The sequence below is a fragment of the Musca vetustissima genome, unplaced genomic scaffold (genome assembly GCF_032173495.1).
Source record: "Musca vetustissima isolate MV318-11 ecotype Yass unplaced genomic scaffold, APGP_CSIRO_Mvet_v1 utg27727, whole genome shotgun sequence".
In the NCBI taxonomy this organism is placed as follows: Eukaryota; Metazoa; Arthropoda; class Insecta; order Diptera; family Muscidae; genus Musca; species Musca vetustissima.
The window spans coordinates 67,464-87,192 of record NW_026880928.1 but is presented as its reverse complement, the minus strand read 5'-3'; the positions used below and the strand labels follow the sequence as shown (position 1 = coordinate 87,192).

The 19,729-nt window shown below is 35.6% G+C and overlaps 1 protein-coding gene across 1 annotated transcript in view; it reads left to right on the top strand.

The window, feature by feature from the left end:
- The window catches only part of LOC133326926 (ATP-dependent RNA helicase ddx54), a 39,081-nt gene that overhangs the window by 8,539 nt on the left and 10,813 nt on the right, over window positions 1-19,729 (top strand). Inside the window, exon 2 of the mRNA XM_061535540.1 lies at window positions 14,607-14,738. Within this exon, the coding sequence (XP_061391524.1) occupies window positions 14,607-14,738 (132 nt within the window). The remainder of the gene's footprint in view (window positions 1-14,606; window positions 14,739-19,729) is intronic.

Below are 19,729 nucleotides of genomic sequence, written 5' to 3'. Positions count from 1 at the left end.
GGGACCAATATTTATAACAAAATACTAAATATTTGGGGATCATACCGAACATCCTAAGAGTAGTGGTAGTGTTTGAGCAAAATTCAAAAGCTCTATTTTAAATATTGTGAGCTCTATCGTGATTTTAACTGAAAGAGGTATTATGTTAATATATATATATATATATATATTATATATTAGATCGGTTAGTTCGTGAATGGTGTCATATCCCAATAATTATTTTCGAAGGTCTTTGGTTTGAACTTAACCACTTAAGACACTCTGTTATAGCTTGAACCTCCGTACTGTGATCTGTAAGGCGAAAAGAGATTTTGGTACCCGGTTCTTTGATAAACCAGTAAGGAATGTAGTAAAGTCGGACGAGGCCGACTATATGATACCCTTCACCACTTTGGGTATATTCAACAGATGAATCTTAACAGACATCGCATTTTTGAAGGATCAGTAAAATGAAATTGGACCCATAAATAAATTTTTCATTTGGTCAGATATAGAGATGCTTCTTACAATGGGACAAAATTATGTAAATTAATTTAAAGCATATATCAGTCGGATACCCGTTGATTATTTAGATACATATCTGATAAACAGGAGGAGTTTGATGCACCATTTACTGCAAATCGGACGAAAATATTTATAAAAGCTATTATCGAAATCTAAGCCGATTTCATCGAAACATGTCACAGAATATCGGCCACGTTTTGAGTTCTTGGTGCATAATTTAGTTAAAATCGGGAGAAAATATGGTAGCTCTATCCAAATTTGAACCGATTACTTAAAATCTGACGAAACTATATAAAGGAACTATATCTAAATTTGAACTAATTTCAACAAAACTTGCCACACGTTATCTAAGTTCATTACGAAAGATATATAGGGACTGTGGTGCACCATTTACCTAACATCGGACGAAAATATATATGGGAGCTATATCTAAATCGGAACCGATTTTCACGAAACTTAACACACATCATTCTAGACTATGTTCAGTACGCTATACCAAATTTCGTGCAAATCGAAAGATATATAGGGACTTTGGTGCACCATTTACCTTTAATTGGACGATAATATATATAGGAGATATATCTAAATCTGACCCCATTTTAACGAAACTTAGCACACATCATTCTAGGCTTATTTCAGTACGCTGTGCCAAATTTCGTGCAAATCGAAAGATATTTAAGGACATTGGTGCACCATTTACCTTAAATCGGACGAAAATATATATGGGAGCTATATATAAATCTGAACCGATTTTCATAAAACTTAGCACACATCATTCTAGACATAATTCAATACGTTGTGCCAAATTTCGTGCAAATCGGAAGATATTTAGGGACTTTGGTGCACCACCGGACGAAAATATATATGGGAGCTATATCTAAATCTGAACCGATTTTGCCCTATTTCAATAGGGTTCGTCCTTGGGTCAAATAAGTGACGTATGCCAAATTTCATCCAATTCGGATAATAAATGCGACCTGTACTTTGTTTACAATTTAACATGGACAGACAGACAGACGGACGGACGGACATGCATAAATCGACTTAAAAAGTGATTCTATGCATATTCTCAAAAGGAACCATGTGTCTATCTCGTTTCCTTTTGCCTGTTACAAACATATGCACAAAGACATAATACCCTGTACTACTGTTTGGTGAAGGGTATACAAATCCCAGTTATTATCTGATATTATAGTTTCGCACCGTGTGACTACTCTCATTTCAGGTATGCGGTCTGAATCAAAAGTGTTGATACTTGATCCAAAAGTAATATGTTTTAATATGTTTTTGTTCGGTATCAACTCGTCCATTGCTTTGAAACTTAAAGCTGCGACAACCGCTTCATATTTTATTTGGATATCTATTGGATGTATATATAGTATTGTCTCCAAAGCCCTATATGCCCTATGGTCCCTGTTAGCCCTTTTCTATCTGTGGCCTTTCCATTTAAGTGTCCTATCTAGAATTGCTCCAAGATTCTTATCTTTATTTGCCTATTTTTGTCATTCTAGTGAAAAGACATATTTCTGTTTTGTCCGGATTTACTTCCAAGTTTATGTTGAGATTGTTTTCCCTAAGAAGTATTATTACGGCATCTGCATAGCACACTGGTTCAAATCCATCATCGGTTAAGTTCCTTAAGAGTCCATTTATGGTCGTTATCCAGAGGAGCGTTAACAAAACCTCTCCCTGTGGTGTTAACTGAACTACATTGTCTTTGATTTTTATGTCCTGTATGCTACAGTCAATCCATCTATTCCTTGGCATATAGTTAACCCAGTGGATAAGAGCTGACATTGTTGAAAGCAGAAATGAAGTTAGGCTTATTGGCGGGTAAGATTTTGGTGTTGCGTATTTTGCCTTACCATAAAAAATTAATCCCATCCGAACCTAATGACGTTTTACTTGTTTCCTATATAAAAATATATTGTCAGTGACTGAGTTCATATTTTCCCATAAGTTCAGCCCCAACGAATTTAATGCCGTTTTTTACTGTATGTTTTTTTAAACATGTGGCTATATAAAACAATCGATAAGACATCTTTGAGTCGTGATATATTGTTATAGCTTCTTTATCATCATTATTACAGTTAAATGTTCATTCAACTTTGTTAATTTAAAAATTCCATTGTTAATGCTATTGATATGTTAATTATATTTTATAATAGTCTGGCCTAAGGCTATTTCTCTCGATTTCAGATAGAAATACATCAAACACATTCTATAGTTTTATAACGGCAATGTAAAAATAATACTATCTATAAAATACAACTTATCTTGAATTTTTCTGTTATAACTGAAAAATATTTCATTATTATTCATAAAATTATCTCCCCCTTAAGAACGGTATTGGCTATTGTGAATATAAATTATTGGTTTGTATTGATAAAGTCGTTGAATAGAGCGACTGAATAAATTAATGAATGACAATATATTTTTAGTTATTCATTCGATTATGACTTGGCCAACAATTCGAATTCAATCATCCACCTCCACCCACATAACATAAAGTACATTTTTAGTCTCGTGCCTTAACGTCGGATTTGAAATGCATTTTTGTGATTTATTTGTCATCGATTTTATTACAAGTAGTGAAAGTTGTAGGTAAAAGTCATCAAATAAATTACATGGGTACTTAAGGGCAAACGAACTACAATTTATTTATGATCTTCCATGAAGAAGGCGAATTGGTAGGCAAATAGTTAGATTGTGGTTAGAGTTATTTGAACAGAATTTGCTGCTGAGGTAGCAGTGAATGGCAAAATGCACAGAATGCTTTATTGATATAATAAATGTTTGCCAAAAAAATCTATTAAATTTTACTTCAGTATAATGTACAGTTCAAATAAAAATAATTAATGAAAGATTTTGCATTTTTGTGGCTATTGCAAATTTTAGAGTTGTAGGAGATGGAGACATATTGGAAATGTTAGGTGAAAGGATGTATGAAATATACATTTACTTGTCAGCCGTCGATAATACATTTTTCACAGAGAAATTCAAAAAAAGTTTGTGTATTTTTTGCACGAGTTCATTTAAATTGTCTGAAAATATATTTAGGCTATATACCTGAACCGATATCCATTAAACTTACAATACATATTTCTAGACCCATTTCGGTACGATGTAAAAGATTCTGTTTTAATCGGAAAAACTTTGGGAATTTAGTGCACCACGCACTCCATCCCAGACTCAATTCCATACGTTATGTCAATTTTTTTCTCAATAGGAAAAAAACGGTGGGAGTTTGCTGCACCAAGTACATGGTGCAATCATAAGAAAATATATATGGGAGCTATATCTAGTACCGTTATAGTCTTATACTGGTTCGCTTTGCAAAAATGGATAGATACTTTAGAAAGATTTATTATTACCAATCCTACAATAAATTCGAATATGGGGTCTATAGGGAAACTTCTACTGGTAACTCCAACCGAACTTTCATAAATTTAAAAAAATATATATTTTTATACAAAAAATTGTTTCAAACCAAAAAAGTTAGGATAAGGCTGGCCGTCAAATGTATACGGTCAGACTGACATTTTTCTTATAAAAACATAATATACCGCCAAGGAAATAGTTTTTCTTTGTATACCTGCACCATTATAATTTGGAACATATATTAAATTTGTAATTGTGAAATATTCACCCGAGAACTTTTAAAAAGTATATATATTCTTGATCCGAATAAAATTCTAGGTCGATTTAGGAATGTCCCTTTGTCTGTTGAAATCATCAAAGAGGTCGAAATATATACTATAGACCTTTGAAAACAATTTTAAAAAATATTTTAATAACTTCATTCATATTCAACATTTTCCATATTGTACCATGCTTGGAATATAAGTAAAAATTCTTATAATAATGAGAAAGCCACTATTTTTCCAAAAAATGTAGAAATTTCATTAATATTAAAACTGTTTTCTTTTCTTTTCTGTTCTTCTTAGTTGGGCTCATTTTCCTCGCTCTCTCTCTCTCTTTTTCTTTGTACAAAAACAAACATCACAACCACAATTTCTTGTTCGGCTGTGTTTTGTTTTGGTATCGTTCTCCGCTTCTTCCTTTACTTCGTGTTCGTTATTTCTGCAATCGCTTGTTTTACTACGGTTTCTGTTCCTAAAAACCGCCGACTATCCACTCACACGTTTGTGACCAGTTTTACATTCCATTGTTTGTTTATTTCAGACGCTCTCTGCATTTGTGTTGCAAAATTCGCATATGTATTTTCCAAATTATTTCGATATAAATGCTAAATACAGTATACCAAAAAATGTTGATACAAACAACAAACCTAACCGAATGTTTAAAATTGTATACGATTGTTGTTCTAATGACGCAGAGAATGTAAGTAAATAAGAATAAACGAGACTAGATATACCGAAAAAGAAAACATAAAATCTAAATCGAAAAATTAAAACTACAAGGAATTTCTGTGCCATAGAAACCCGCCACCACCAAACAGCACACACTTCAAAAATGATTTTTTTCACTCTTTCTCTCTCTCTCTCTCTCGGACAGGAAATAAGTACTTAAAGTTTTATGAATTGTATTCATAAAATGCAGAAAACCCGATATTGGCAACACTTTCTGAACACTATTCATATAATATATGACTTTTTTTCTGTGTACACACATAGTGAACGTCTTGCTGTGGCATTTTGGTATTAAAAGAGAGAATCATTTAGTATTTTGGGTATTTTTGTCTACAGTCCACTTAAGATAAGAGATTATTTTGGTTGATATTTGTACACAATAATAAGATAGGAGTTTTTATTGCCACATGTGGTATGTTTTTGAGATTTTACGTAATCTTCACTACAGACTGATAAGCATGTGTAGCGTGCTTGCCACATGTGAGATAAAGAATTGTGTGTGTCCACTCCATGTGTTATGGCAGATGCACTCTCTCTCCCTCTCTCTTTTACACATTAGTCTAAGATAGGTTAAGTCATATTGTAATATTTAGTTCTTAAGAAACACTTTTAATATTAATAAAGTAGTGTGTAAATGCACAGCAAACAAAAAACATACGTGCTATCACTCCGCGGACAATATCCGCGTAAGATCCCTAGTTTTTCACATATAACATATGACTTTTTTTCTGTGTACACACATTGCTACTATTCCATGGCATTTTGGTATTAAATATGGGATATATCAGTTCGGTATTTTGGGTACGTTGTTCCGAATTTGCTGTAATTTGATATTTTGGATTTTCCTATAGAAAATCTGTATTTTTGGTTGGTAAGTTTTTCAACGACATTTTACGTTTTCATTGGGAATCAGTCGATTTAAGATATTTAAAGAGTCCAACTCATGGCAAATGGTACAAAAGGTCGGCTGGTCCGAACATAATTCTTTTCCTATTTGTTAAAAACTATTATCATATTTTTATTTCCTACAAAAAACCTTCAGCCATTGCCGATATATTGTTTCCCATCAGCAAACAAATATTATCATGAATAAAACCATGTTCATTTCTAACAAGCATCCTAGTACCTTGCAACACCATTTGTGCAATCAGCAGTCATAAGCTGATCAGAGAAACAAGATATTTTATATGTCCTCATTAATTTTCCACCCAGTAGCATGGACGGGAAGAAACAACTCCTACAGATATGCTGTCACGTTAATTTTAGATAACGACTACCAATTTTTCCGAAACATCAACATTTCTTAGAAACAACTTTGCACAATCAATTGTTTACCAAGAGGACAGGTTTTCTTGTTTTTTTGCATCAAAGGTTAACAAGTCAAATCATTAGGTTTTCGGTAACCAAACAAGTATACCACTGCCACACCACGTTTAAAGAAGATGCTTAGTAGCATTTTTTTGTTCAGCCACACCACAACAACAATTGCAGTAACCTAACAATGTATCCACTGTTGTCCTTGCTTTGTTTTACAATGAAAGGAAGAGTTATGGGTCATGCCGCAAAACATGCCTTTGTTGCCGATTTCCCATAAGATGTCATTAACATTCAGTTGATGTTTTTGTCATTGCAAAAAATCCTGAAGTGAAACTTCCAAAAACATTGTTGGTTGCTCTTAACACTTTCTCCCTCATTGAACATTTGAGAATCATGACGTTCATCAGTGAATACAATTGATGGGGGGAACAAATTTAAATTGAAGCAACTTTAAAGAAATTTACATACATCCTCAGTAGCTGAGGATATCTTTTCTCTAGGAATACAATTAAAACTGAACAGCTGAATAGTTTTTTTTTCTATAAAAAAATTAAGTCTGAGCAGCTGAGGATTTATCCATAAAAAATATATTCCCATCTGCGGAGAATAATTTTCCTTAAGAAAAATTCTACCCCCAGATGCTGAGGATAATTTTTCTGAAAGATATATAGTTTTGCTTTTGTGATTTTTTTCTATAGAAAATAATCATTCCTTAGAAGGTGAGGATATTTTTTGTATAGGACAATCTAGAATATTTATTCTGTGTATGATATTTTTTATACTTAAATTGATCCTCACCTGCGAAGACAAATTTTTAAAAGGAAAAAACTCTATCTTCAGATTCTAAGGTGAGTTTTTTGAGTAAAAAATTATATACTCTTCATCTGAGGAATTTTATTATAGGAATAATCTGTCCTTTGTAGCAGAGCAAGAGGATATATTTATATCCTCCACCCTAAGCTCGATTTCAACCATATTGGATGTGATTTAGTGATCTGGATTCTGATTGGGTATAAAATCAAAAGTTCTACCTCATTTTCGGCATTATCCCACCGGAAGGGGTTGTAATTTGGCATTCCATGTTCTTGAGTGTTGAAAATATATTTTCTATGGGTCCATGCTACGACACACCTTTTTCCATATTTTAAAAGTTTTAGCAAAATTCCTCCACCGATTCCGGCTTCTCCCCTATATAAAGAAGAACCCGACCAATGTTCCTCATTTGTACGGTTATAGTCATAAAGTATGTGAATAAATAACTTATTTCTAGAAAGTTTTCAATCAGCAGTTCTGGAGGTTAAAAATACCGCCACCATGGTGTGGAGGATATATAAAGGGTGTGTTTTTTCATTTGTAACTTCCGATACAGTATATATATACTAGCATAATTAAAATTTTAGTACGGTTTAGTATTTTTGTTCTCTTATAGTACTTTTTTTAGAACTACTTCTACATCTTAACACTACACACCATTGCTGACCGCAACAGAAATCTAGATCTATACTAAATTTTTGATATCTTTGTACTCTTGTAATACTTATTTCCAAACAAATTTCCAGTTTAGGTTCATCGAATTCCAAATTTAGTACCATTTAGTACACATTAATATAAATTTCCATAACTATTTACCTTAATAATCATAATTACGAATTTCCAAACTTTCCACATACCCCAATCTCAATTCCAAATTTCGGAATTTCAGCTCTTTAGTACCATTTAGTGCCCATAAGTACACATTTTAGGATTCCGGATATCGGATCACCTACATCAATATTGTATTAAATTTAGTACCATTTAGTACACATAAGTACAAATGTCCATACCCCAATTGTAATCCTTATTCAAAATTTGGGGATTCCAGCTCTATCGGAACACCTACATAAATATTGTATTAAATTTAGTACACATAAGTACAAATTTCCATTAAACCATTCATTATACAATCCAATAGAAATCGTATTTCTCAATTTAAGGATTCCTGCCTTATAGGTTCACTCTAAAATGGTACCAAATTTATGACACTAAATTCTTAAACAATTTAGGAAATGTCTACTAACATTTCCAAAACTACACCGAAATGCTACACCCCAACAGTGATCCTAAATCGAAATTTCAGGATTCTAGCTCCTTAATTCAAATTTTACCAAATTTAGTATCATTTAGTACAAATAAGATCAAATTTCCAATACTATGTTTATATCTTAATTCAACACCTCGATATTGATCTTAATTCGAAATTTTATGATTCCAGCTTTGTCGGTTCATTTTAATCAAAATTGTACCAATTTAGTACCATTGAGTACCCATAAGTACACATTTCCAAAACTACATCCAACAAAAATGTTATTTCAAATTTCAGTGTTCCAGCTCTATCAGTTCACCCAAATGCAAATTGTACTAAATTTAGTACCATTTCCTTTATATTAGCAGAATTTTTCCAATTCTTCTAATTTTAAATTTCAGGTTTCCAGGTTTATACGTTCCTCCAAATTCAAATTGTACAAAATTTAGTACTTTTCGTATACATCAAAAACTACTTCTTCATATCGACCCTTTGTGATGCGCATTCAAATTTATAGCATGTAGGTCTATCCGTTTGCATGCTACGAAACTGTACCAGATTTAGTACAATTTAGTACTTTTTGTATACTTACAATTAGAATTTCCCAAAACCCCTCTTTGGGTCAGTGACCCTCATTTAAGAGTTCGTCAAATACAAACGTTACCACATTTAGTACTTTGTTGTAATTTTTGTGATGTCCTCCAAATATGGTGGATGGTATCCAAAGTTCGGCCTGGCCGAATTTAACGCTTTTTCACTTGTTTTTGTTTATAAAGAAATTTATCCTTAGTCGCTAATATTTCCGTTTTAAGACAAATCTATATATTTACAGTTCGTAGTGTATTCACAATATTACAACTTTTAATTGTTAAAACTAAACACTGTGTGCAATTAAACCAATTATTTGAAATAAATTGATTTTGCAATTTTTTTTCGTTTGAAAAATAAACGTGACTAACTAAGGTTGTCTTTACCCCCACAAGGTCATCACCATATTAATGAAATGAAAATGCCAAATTAAAAATAATTACAACTTTTCTTCACCATAGTCGGCAGCAGATGATATCGCCCCAAATGGCAATTTTTCATTTTCATTTCGAACTGATTCGATTTCATTAAGTGATGTACTAGTATTTGGTCAGATTAAATAAAGCCAAAACTAAAAGTCAATGTAAATATCAGCTCATCGCTATTGCACTGCATTCGATTTTGTGGAGTGAAAGCTTCAAAAATAAACTGTAACTGTTTATGAGGAAAATTCAGTAGTAGTAATGTGATTTCCTTTGTGTGTTGCCATTATTTGTTTGGTTTTCCACATTGATTCGTTTTAAAATGGAACTGAAGTGAAAATGTGCAAAATATTTGTGCAAAGTTTAAAATGATCGCACCTACATTTGACATTTTCCCACAAATGTCATGTGCCATTGAAATCTTTTCAATCGCTGTCGGGATAACAACAACAGTATCTTTTAAAGATAAGATCTGTTGGTGTACAGTTTTGCACATGGAAAAAAACACGAAAATATTGTTGTACATACTGCAATCAATGGAGGAAATCTCTGCTGATTGAAATGTTTGCTTGGAAAATTGCATTAAATGCTTAGACTGTGGATGTGGTATCATATGGGAAGTTTCCATTAGAAAACATTAAATGTAGAGAAGTTGTTATAGCCAACTCCATGTATACATAGATTGTACCTAACACTTTTTTGGAATTATTTCCATCTTGTTATTAAAAAATGACCATTGGGTCATTTATTAATATGAGCGTTGGTATAAATTTCTTATATATGTTCGTCTTCGGACGCATCACAAGAAAGACGCATTTAAGGAGTTAATCACGCCTACGGGCTTAAAAAATTACAAAATGGCGCTGTGTTAAGTGCTCGCTTAACTTGCCACGTGTTTTATCGAACTAAACTAAAAAATATAAGAAAATCTCGTTCGTATGGTATATGGTCCTATACCTTCTATTCTAGCTGGAGGAGGACGTGCCTCCTGTTTTTAAAGAGAAAAACAATTTTTTTCTTATATTCTACTAACTTTGTTTTTCCAATTTCAGGGGATAAAAAAATAGTTTCAGAAACTTTTCAATACATGTCTCCCATAAAAAAGCTCCCGCTGATTTTTGGTATATTCAAGTTTCTTGAGTGTCTGTAATTTGCTATTAAATTATACTCTCCACCATAAGGTGGAGAGTATATTGAGTTTATCATTCTGTTAGCAGCATCTCGTTTTTCAATAGAATTTATTGTAATTTGGTATTTTGGGTTGTCATAAGATCCTTTTATCAAAAGTTATGAATATTATTCCTACTTTGTGCAATAGTCCCCATATAGAAGTACCTCCCAAATTTCGGTAAAGAAAAGGTTGTTTTCCAACCAAATAGGCTACAATTTTGTACTTTGGGTTCTCATTGGGTAAGGCATCTTCATTCTAAATATTATCAATATTGGTTCACTTTGACCTGTGTCAATTTGGTTTTATTCACATAAAAAATAATGATTATAATATGGATCTTCAGCGAGGTATGAAATTATTAACTTTCATGACTTTACACCTTGGCGAATATTGTCATACTATCCAACTAATAAATTGGTTTTTCGGTCCACTTCATCCCAAAATTAATATCTGATCATAACTGAAAATTAAAGCCTTTGTCCTTGACCATAACTTCGGTCCACTTCATCCCAAAATTAATATCTGATCATAACTGAAAATTAAAGGCGTTGTTCTTGACCATAACTGGAACCTTATGCAACATTTCAAAGCGATCAGCGCTGAACGCGTAAGCACCTGTAAATATTTACGTGTAACTACGAGTACATACGACAAAATAATTGGTATCGATTTAAAGGCCAACCACTCCTCTTGGATATCTTATAAAGTTCTCGACTATATGTCCTTCAGGGGTAAATATATACGTTACAGAATACAAAAGTGGGCAGAACACATCGTACATGCAAAATTTCGTAAAGATTTGTTAATAACTGTGGTATGTATCGTGTTTATAAATTATAATGGACAGACGGACACACATGTCTAGATCTACTCACATAGTCGTGATATGACGATCGGTATACTTAAGGGTTGGTCTAGAACCAATATTTCGCAGCGTTACAAACTCTTGGGCCTGCACAAAGCTATAAAACCCCGACAACATAGTTGTCAGGGTATAATTATTAATATTGTCCCAAGTCAGTATTTTGAGTATTTTGGACACATTTTTCAACCGAATTGGCAGTAATTTGGTATTTTGTATTATCATTAACTGTATAATCCCACTACCAAAAAATATCAACATTGATCTCTGTTTTATTATAGCCACATAGTAGATATATTGAAAATTTCAATCATATTTTCCTCATTTGTTTTTTGGTATGTTCAAGGTCATATCATAACATGAGTTTTCTCTTAGGAGCCCCCATTAATTTTAGATATTTTGATTGTCATCCTCATGGTGGAGAATAAAAAAGTTCGTCTGGGCTGAACTTAGCATCGTTTTTATACCCTTCACCACTCTGTGGTACAGGGTATTATGTCTTTGTGCATATGTTTGTAACAGGCAAAAGGAAACGAGATAGACACATGGTTCCTTTTGAGAATATGCATAGAATCACTTTCTGAGTCGATTTATGCATGTCCGTCCGTCCGTCCGTCTGTCCGTCTGTCCGTCTGTAGATGTTAAATTGTAAACAAAGTACAGGTCGCATTTATGATCCGATTTGAATGAAATTTGGCACAGGTCACTTATTTGGCCCAAGGACGAACCCTATTGAAATTGGGAAAAATCGGTTCAGATTTAGATATAGCTCCCATATATATTTTCGTCCGATTTAATGTAAATGGTGTACAAAAGTCCCTATATATCTTCCGATTTGCACGAAATTTGGTACAGCCTAATCATTTAGGTCTAGAATGATGTGTGCCAAGTTTCGTGAAAATCGGTCCAGATTTAGATATAGCTCCCATATATAGTTTCGTCCTATTTCATGTAAATGGTACACCAAAGTCGCTATATATCTTTCGATTTGCACGAAATTTGGCATAACGTACTGAATTGAGCCTAGAAAGATGTCCGCCAAGTTTCGAGAAAATCGGTCCAGATTTCTATATAGTTTCGTCCGATTTCATGTAAATGATGCACCAAAGTCGCTATATATCTTTCGATTTGCACGAAATTTGGCATAACGTACTGAATTGAGCCTAGAATGATGTCTGCCAAGTTTCGAGAAAATCGGTCCAGATTTAGATATAGCTCCCATATATAGTTTCGTCCAATTTCATGTACATGGTGCACCAAAGTCACAATATATCTTTCGATTTGCACGAAATTTTGCATAACGTACTGAATTGAGTCTAGAATGATGTCTGCCAAGTTTCGTGAAAATCGGTCAAGATTTAGATATAGCTCCCATATATAGTTTCGTCCGATTTCATGTAAATGGTGCACCAAAGTCCCTATATATCTTTCGATTTGCACGAAATTTGGCATAACGTATTGAATTGAGCCTAGAGTGATGTCTGCCAAGTATGGAGAAAATCGGTCCAGATTTAGATATAGCTCCCATATATAGTTTCGTCCGATTTCATGTAAATGGTGCACCAAAGTCGCTATATATCTTTCGATTTGCACGAAATTTGGCATAACGTACTGAATTGAGCCTAGAAAGATGTCCGCCAAGTTTCGAGAAAATCGGTCCAGATTTCTATATAGTTTCGTCCGATTTCATGTAAATGATGCACCCAAGTCGCTATATATCTTTCGATTTGCACGAAATTTGGCATAACGTACTGAATTGAGCCTAGAATGATGTCTGCCAAGTTTCGAGAAAATCGGTCCAGATTTAGATATAGCTCCCATATATAGTTTCGTCCAATTTCATGTACATGGTGCACCAAAGTCGCTATATATCTTTCGATTTGCACGAAATTTTGCATAACGTACTGAATTGAGTCTAGAATGATGTCTGCCAAGTTTCGTGAAAATCGGTCAAGATTTAGATATAGCTCCCATATATAGTTTCGTCCGATTTCATGTAAATGGTGCACCAAAGTCCCTATATATCTTTCGATTTGCACGAAATTTGGCATAACGTATTGAATTGAGCCTAGAGTGATGTCTGCCAAGTATGGAGAAAATCGGTCCAGATTTAGATATAGCTCCCATATATAGTTTCGTCCGATTTCATGTAAATGGTGCACCAAAGTCCCTATATATCTTTCGATTTGCACGAAATTTGGCATAACGTACTGAATTGAGCCTAGAAAGATGTCTGTCAAGTTTCGAGCAAATCGGTCCACATTTCTATATAGCTCCCATATATAGTTTCGTCCGATTTCATGTAAATGATGCACCAAAGTCGCAATATATCTTTCGATTTGCACGAAATTTGGATAACGTACTCAATTGAGCCTAGAGTGATGTCTGCCTTTTTTCGTGAAAATCGGTCCAGATTTAGATATAGCTCCCATATATAGTTTCGTCCGATTTCATGTAAATGGTGCACCAAAGTCGCTAAATATCTTTCTATTTGCAATTTGGCATAACGTACTGAATTGAGTCTAGAATGAATGTCTGCCAAGTTTCGAGAAAACCGGTCCAGATTTCTATATAGCTCCCATATATAGTTTCGTCCGATTTCACCCAAGTCTCTATATATCTTTCGATTTGCACGAATAGTCCTGTTTAATATACCCATAGTGGTGAAGGGTATCATATAGTCGGCCCCGTCCGACTTTACTACTTTCCTTACTGGTTATTTGTTGACATTTCGTCATAATTTTTAAAAATTGAAACCATAACTCGATAATTGTGTAAACGACATACAAGTAATTAAACACAGCATCAATAAAATAATATAAATATTGTATGAAAACTATGTTATGTGCTAACAAGGCATGACATGACAATAGTTTTATTGAGGCTAGTGGAATAAAATAAAATTCAAAAATAAAAAAAATCGGAAACTGAGAAAAACTGTGAAGACACAGAAAATATGGCAAACAATCAAATATACCAACAGACCAAATAAACACAACTTTCTCCCAAATGTTTATTTATTTATATATCTATCGTATTTGGCATGAAGCTGCTGCAACAGCAGCAGCAACAGAGATGCAATAATGCTAGACGCATTGGCTAACATTTGGGTTTTTGTTTACATTGTTTCTGCATCTTTCCACACGCTTAACAAGATTGAACCAAGCGTTAACTAAAAGTAAATTAATTTGTTCATACGATTGAATTCATTAAATGGGAATTAAAATAAACTAAATATTTAAAATTTATTTACACAGTTTTTAATTGTATTTTAATGTTATTGTTTTTTCCATTTTATCTATTACAGAAGTTTCGCCATATTTAGATTTAGTCTTATGTCCCATCCGTAACGAACCCTGGTCATGTGCCCGTCAACAATCTGGACGCATTTTGGATATCTGGGACAATGAACTGCATTCCCAGTGGCAAAAATTGAAAGGTAAGTTGCGAGCAAATCAAGACATTTCTTATATAATCTTTTGGCCACTTATTTTCTATTTTAAGTTATGTAATAAAATTTAATTAAATGTGAGAAAAAATACCTACCTACATGAGTCTCCGTCCATTAACAATAGCCTTTGACGTAAAGATGAACAGAAAAATAAATGAGTTATTACATCGTTGCCATTAACCAAACTCCTGTAAACGATTTATGTTTATTTATGCGCATGCGCGCACACTCAGGCATCACATATTTAATGTTCAAGTCATAAAGTGATAATCACCGTTACAGAGTTATCTGTCTGTCGGTCGGTCTATGGTCGGTTTTTGTGGTGACAGTGACAATAACAATTGTCGGTTAATGTCAAAATAGATGTGGTAGCAACGTTTAGTTGATTAATGCGTTTTTTTCTCGTTTATGTTTGCAGTAAATTGTATTAGGTGTAGGCAAAAGTTTGTGCTGTTCTAAAAATAGGCAAAGATAAAAAATATAGACAAAATCGACAGTTTTCGAAATATAACTACTTCGTCAAAATTGCCCACGTGGCGACTATTCCGCTTGAGCACCGTAGGTAGGTTCATTTTGGGTGGTATATCATAATTTGTTTGCCCGAAGTCGTCCGTAAAACTAAAAAAAAGTAGAAAACGAGTTACCGTGCATCATGCCATTGGGAGCTCTCAGATACCGTCTTTCATCAGCGACCTTATGGTCGGCCCGAATATGGAATTGATGGGTCATCCGCCGTACAGCCCTGACTTTGAAACCGACGGTTACTTTTTTAACTGCATATATAAAAACAACTGCTTGGTCAAATAATTTTTTCTTCAGAAAATGCAGTTGATGGGTTCATAAGTTTGGAGATTTTGTCAATTGGTTGGAGCTAACAAAAAATTATGCATGCTGGAGAAAAATATTTTTTGATAATATCCACGATATCATACAAATCCAAGCTAATTAATCTGATTATTCTAGTTAAAAGACTATACTAGTCGGACAGGGCCGACCATATGATACCCTACACAACTACCACAGAACTCTATCTTTCTGTGGATTTTTATTCCGAGCCTGGAATAGTTGCACCCCCTTTGCCGATTACAGGTCAACAGCACCTTTTATATTACCAATATTCAGTACAGCCCTTCTAACTACTTGTCCATATTTCCTTCACCGTGGATTGTGTTGTGATGTTCGGCTTATAATTGTAGCCTATACATCGAATCGAAAAAACACAAAAAAATAAGTTTTCGGTCCTCCTATTGGATATACTATCAACTTCTTGGGTCTATGTCCGTCAGGGGTAAATATATACGCTATAGAAAAAAAAATTGTTCATTTTTCACACAAAAGTCAGGGTCCATTTGAGCCGCTAAATATTGACCCATCTTTATCAAACAAGGCATGCTTATTCTTTGGCCCGATCCCCTTCTCCCAGTAAAATTTCGCCATGTTCGGACCATAATTGCGGCCTCTGGAGCGGCCAGAAAATCCTACAAAAATTAAGTATTTGGTCCATATCATCCCCTAAATATTAACCGATCTTTACCAAAAACAATTGGGGCCATCATTGGCCAGAACCCATCCTACATGCAAAATTTCATGAAGATTGGTCCATAACTGTGGCCTGTATCGTGTTTACAAATTATAATGGTCGGGCGGACGGACACACATGTCTAGATCGACTCGGCTGGTCGAGATATGACGATCGGTATACTTAAAGGTGAGTCTAGGATCAATATTTCGCGGCGTTATAAACTCTTGGGGCTGCACAAAGCTATAGCTCTGACTGTCCTCAAAAAATGTTCTTTAAAATTCACGCTTATAGCTCTAACTGTCCTCAGATTGTACAATTTATGCGGCGCTGATGGCTAGAGCTTATGCCAGACGTTAATGGTTAAGCTGCTTCAATATAATTGCTAGCGTTCTGCGAGCGTTATGCATGAATTTGGTCATGCGCTTCTCCGTATGGGTGCCATGTTTGCGTTGGTGCAGGAGCTTTACTGCAGGGATGGTTGTGTTAGAGGATTGCCGGGGGGATGCGAGCCTTTACGGACGAGGGATGTGGCTCTGCTATAATAGTTGTTAACAGTGACGTCGACTGTACTGTTAGAAGTAGCCAACCTGAGGGGGTGTGTGTGTCCGTTGAATGGGCGGGAGGGAAGATGTTGCTGGCTAGCATCTACTGCCAATTCAGCTCACCTCTGGAGCCATATTCAAGGTATATGGATACGGTACTACTCCTCGAGAGTAGTTGTCCGCTAATCCTAGGGCTAGATGCGAACGCAACCTCCTCGCTGTGGTTCTCCAAGATGACCAGGTCAACATCTGGTCATCGGAATCGCATCCGAGGAGAAGCGCTTAGTGAATGGGTGTTAGCGAGGGGCTTCGAGATATTAAATGAGCCCTCGGATCTGTATACCTTTGATGGTCCCTCCGGGGTGAGTGACATAGACGTGACGGCTGCAAATGGGGCAGCAATGACAGCTTACCAGTTTAGTTGGAGTGTTTGCGAAGACTGGGGTGTGAGTGACCATAATCTCATTGAGATTTTGGCCACTCCTAGGGGACGTACGCAGGGAACTGAGCGTTTCAGGGGTTGGAAGGAACGGGATGTGAACTGGGACCATTATGCGAACCGTGTCAGGGAGTTGGCTTTGCCACTAGTGGACTTTAGGGCACGGACCACTTTGATCGATTGAAAGAGAAGCTGACAACGGTCGTTGGGACCATCAGGCGTGTTTTGGGGACTGATTGGGGCTTGAGTAGGCGCTCGGTACGTATCATATATGGTGTGCTTTTTGTTGCCTGCGCAACTTATGGTGCACCTATATGGTACAGAGCTGCCTCTTCTGTCTTCGGGCAGAGGAAGCTCCTTCGTGTCAGCGGGTCGTCATGTTAGCGTGCTTGCCAGTATGTCGCACTGTTTCAACAGAGGCGTTGCAAGTGCTGCTTGGCGACGCGCCGCTTGATCTTGATGTGAGATGTAGGGCTATCATGTATAAGCTTAAGCGTGGTTTGCGGTTGGATGAGGATGATTGGCTCAGGCCTTCTGATTTGGTGGATGGGGAGAGTAGGCGGTACAGCACTATCCTTCGGATTGTGTTGATAGGTGGAGGACTAGGTGGACGAACAGTGACAAAGGGAGGGTGACGTACGAATTTATTCGTGACGCAACGTTCGTAGTGGACCGGCCAGACTTTCGCTTCGGCTTAAGTTCTGGTTTCTTACTGACGGGGCATGGCTCTCTTAATGCTTTTCTGCATAAAAGAGGCCTTGCCCAGAGGGATTTATGTGGGTGCGGGATGACCGAGGACTGGAAGCGTATACTGACGGAATGCTGTTACTATGACGACATTAGAGATTTAGCAAGTATGGGTATATCGAATGGAGGGGCGGGGTGGGATTTCAGTAGGGCACTTGAAGACGATCGGACCTTTAGTTGTTTAAGTAGTTTTGCTCGTGAAGCATTTAGGAGAAGGACTGTACTTAGTGAATGTGGTCCTCGTACATAACCCTCTTGCAGTTGAGTTTGGTCGGTTGCACCGGGTGGTGGTGGGTAGGTGCACCGGGTGGCGGTGCTGGTCTCGGTGCGGTTATCGGCGGTTGTTGGCAGTTGTAGGTGGTGTACGGGCTACCTGCGGTTGTCTGTGCATCGTTGGTGGTTCGCGGTTTCCACTTCTTGTGTTTCACTCGTACTGTGGATGTAGTGTAGGTTGTCCGTAAGGGCAGTTTTGTTCATTGTTTGTGTTGTGATGTCCGATGCCGCGGTCCGTTGGGGCCCTTGGTGCAGTCCGTGAGGACAGCATGTTAATTGTTTGCGAGGAAGGCCTATTGGCAGGAACTCACATAAACTCTTCAAGATACTTGTCCTCAAAAACTATTCTTTAAAATTCACGCTTATAGCTCTAACTGTCCTCAAAAACTATTCTTTAAAAATCCAAGCTTATTGCTGTGATAGGTATTTAAAAATATTATTTAGAAGTCAATAAAAATATTTCTTAAAATCCACGCTTATAGCTCTGATAGGCCTTAATTCCTAAAAATCCAACATATACCTGTGATAGACCTGTGAATATAGAGAAAAACGTGGTTTCGTGGGTTTTCCATTTGAAACTTGAATAAATTATTTACTTTATAACGGATTTATATTATTCTTTTTTTCTTTTTCAAACAAGATATATATTTGGTAAATCGGTTGAGGATTGGCTGAGTTACAGCGGTTGAAATGTGAAAAAATGCGCATAAAATGACAAAAATTATTTTTCTTCGGACTGTACGATGAAATTATGATATCACGGGGAAGATAATTAAATTAGCTTTCTAAAATGATAAAAATCGGTTAAAAAATGGATGACTTATACACATTATTGTATTGATTCTATGCATATTCTCTAAAGCAAATATGGGGCTGTGTCGTTTCCTGTTACAAACCGTTATGTTTGTAACAGGCAAAAGGAAACGAGATAGGCCCATAGGGACTACAACTAAACAGAATTGGTACATTAGAACCCCTGAAAAATTTTCGTGTCGCACAGTGTCATCAAGGCTTATAGCTTCGACAGTCCTCAAAAATATTATTTTTTTTAATTCTACGCTTGAAAAATATTCTTTAAAAAATCACGCTTATACCTCTGATAGGCCATTATAAATATTCTTTGGAATACCTACGCTTATAGCTCTGATAGTCCTCAAAAATATTCTTTAAAATCCACGATCTAATAGGCCTTTAAAAAATAATCAAAATCCAAGCCTGTACCACTAATAGGCCTTTAAAAGTATTAGATCTGATAAGACTCAACAATGTATTTGTTAAAAATCCACGATTATTGCCCTGATTGGTCTTGAAGATGGCCCAAGTTTCAGGGTAGCCCCTCATATAATAGTAACCTCCAGTATTCGGTATTCTGTGATTTTGGACACATTTTCCATCGAATTGGCTGTAATTGGGTATTTTGGGTTTTCATTGAATAACACATATCCGTACCAAAAAT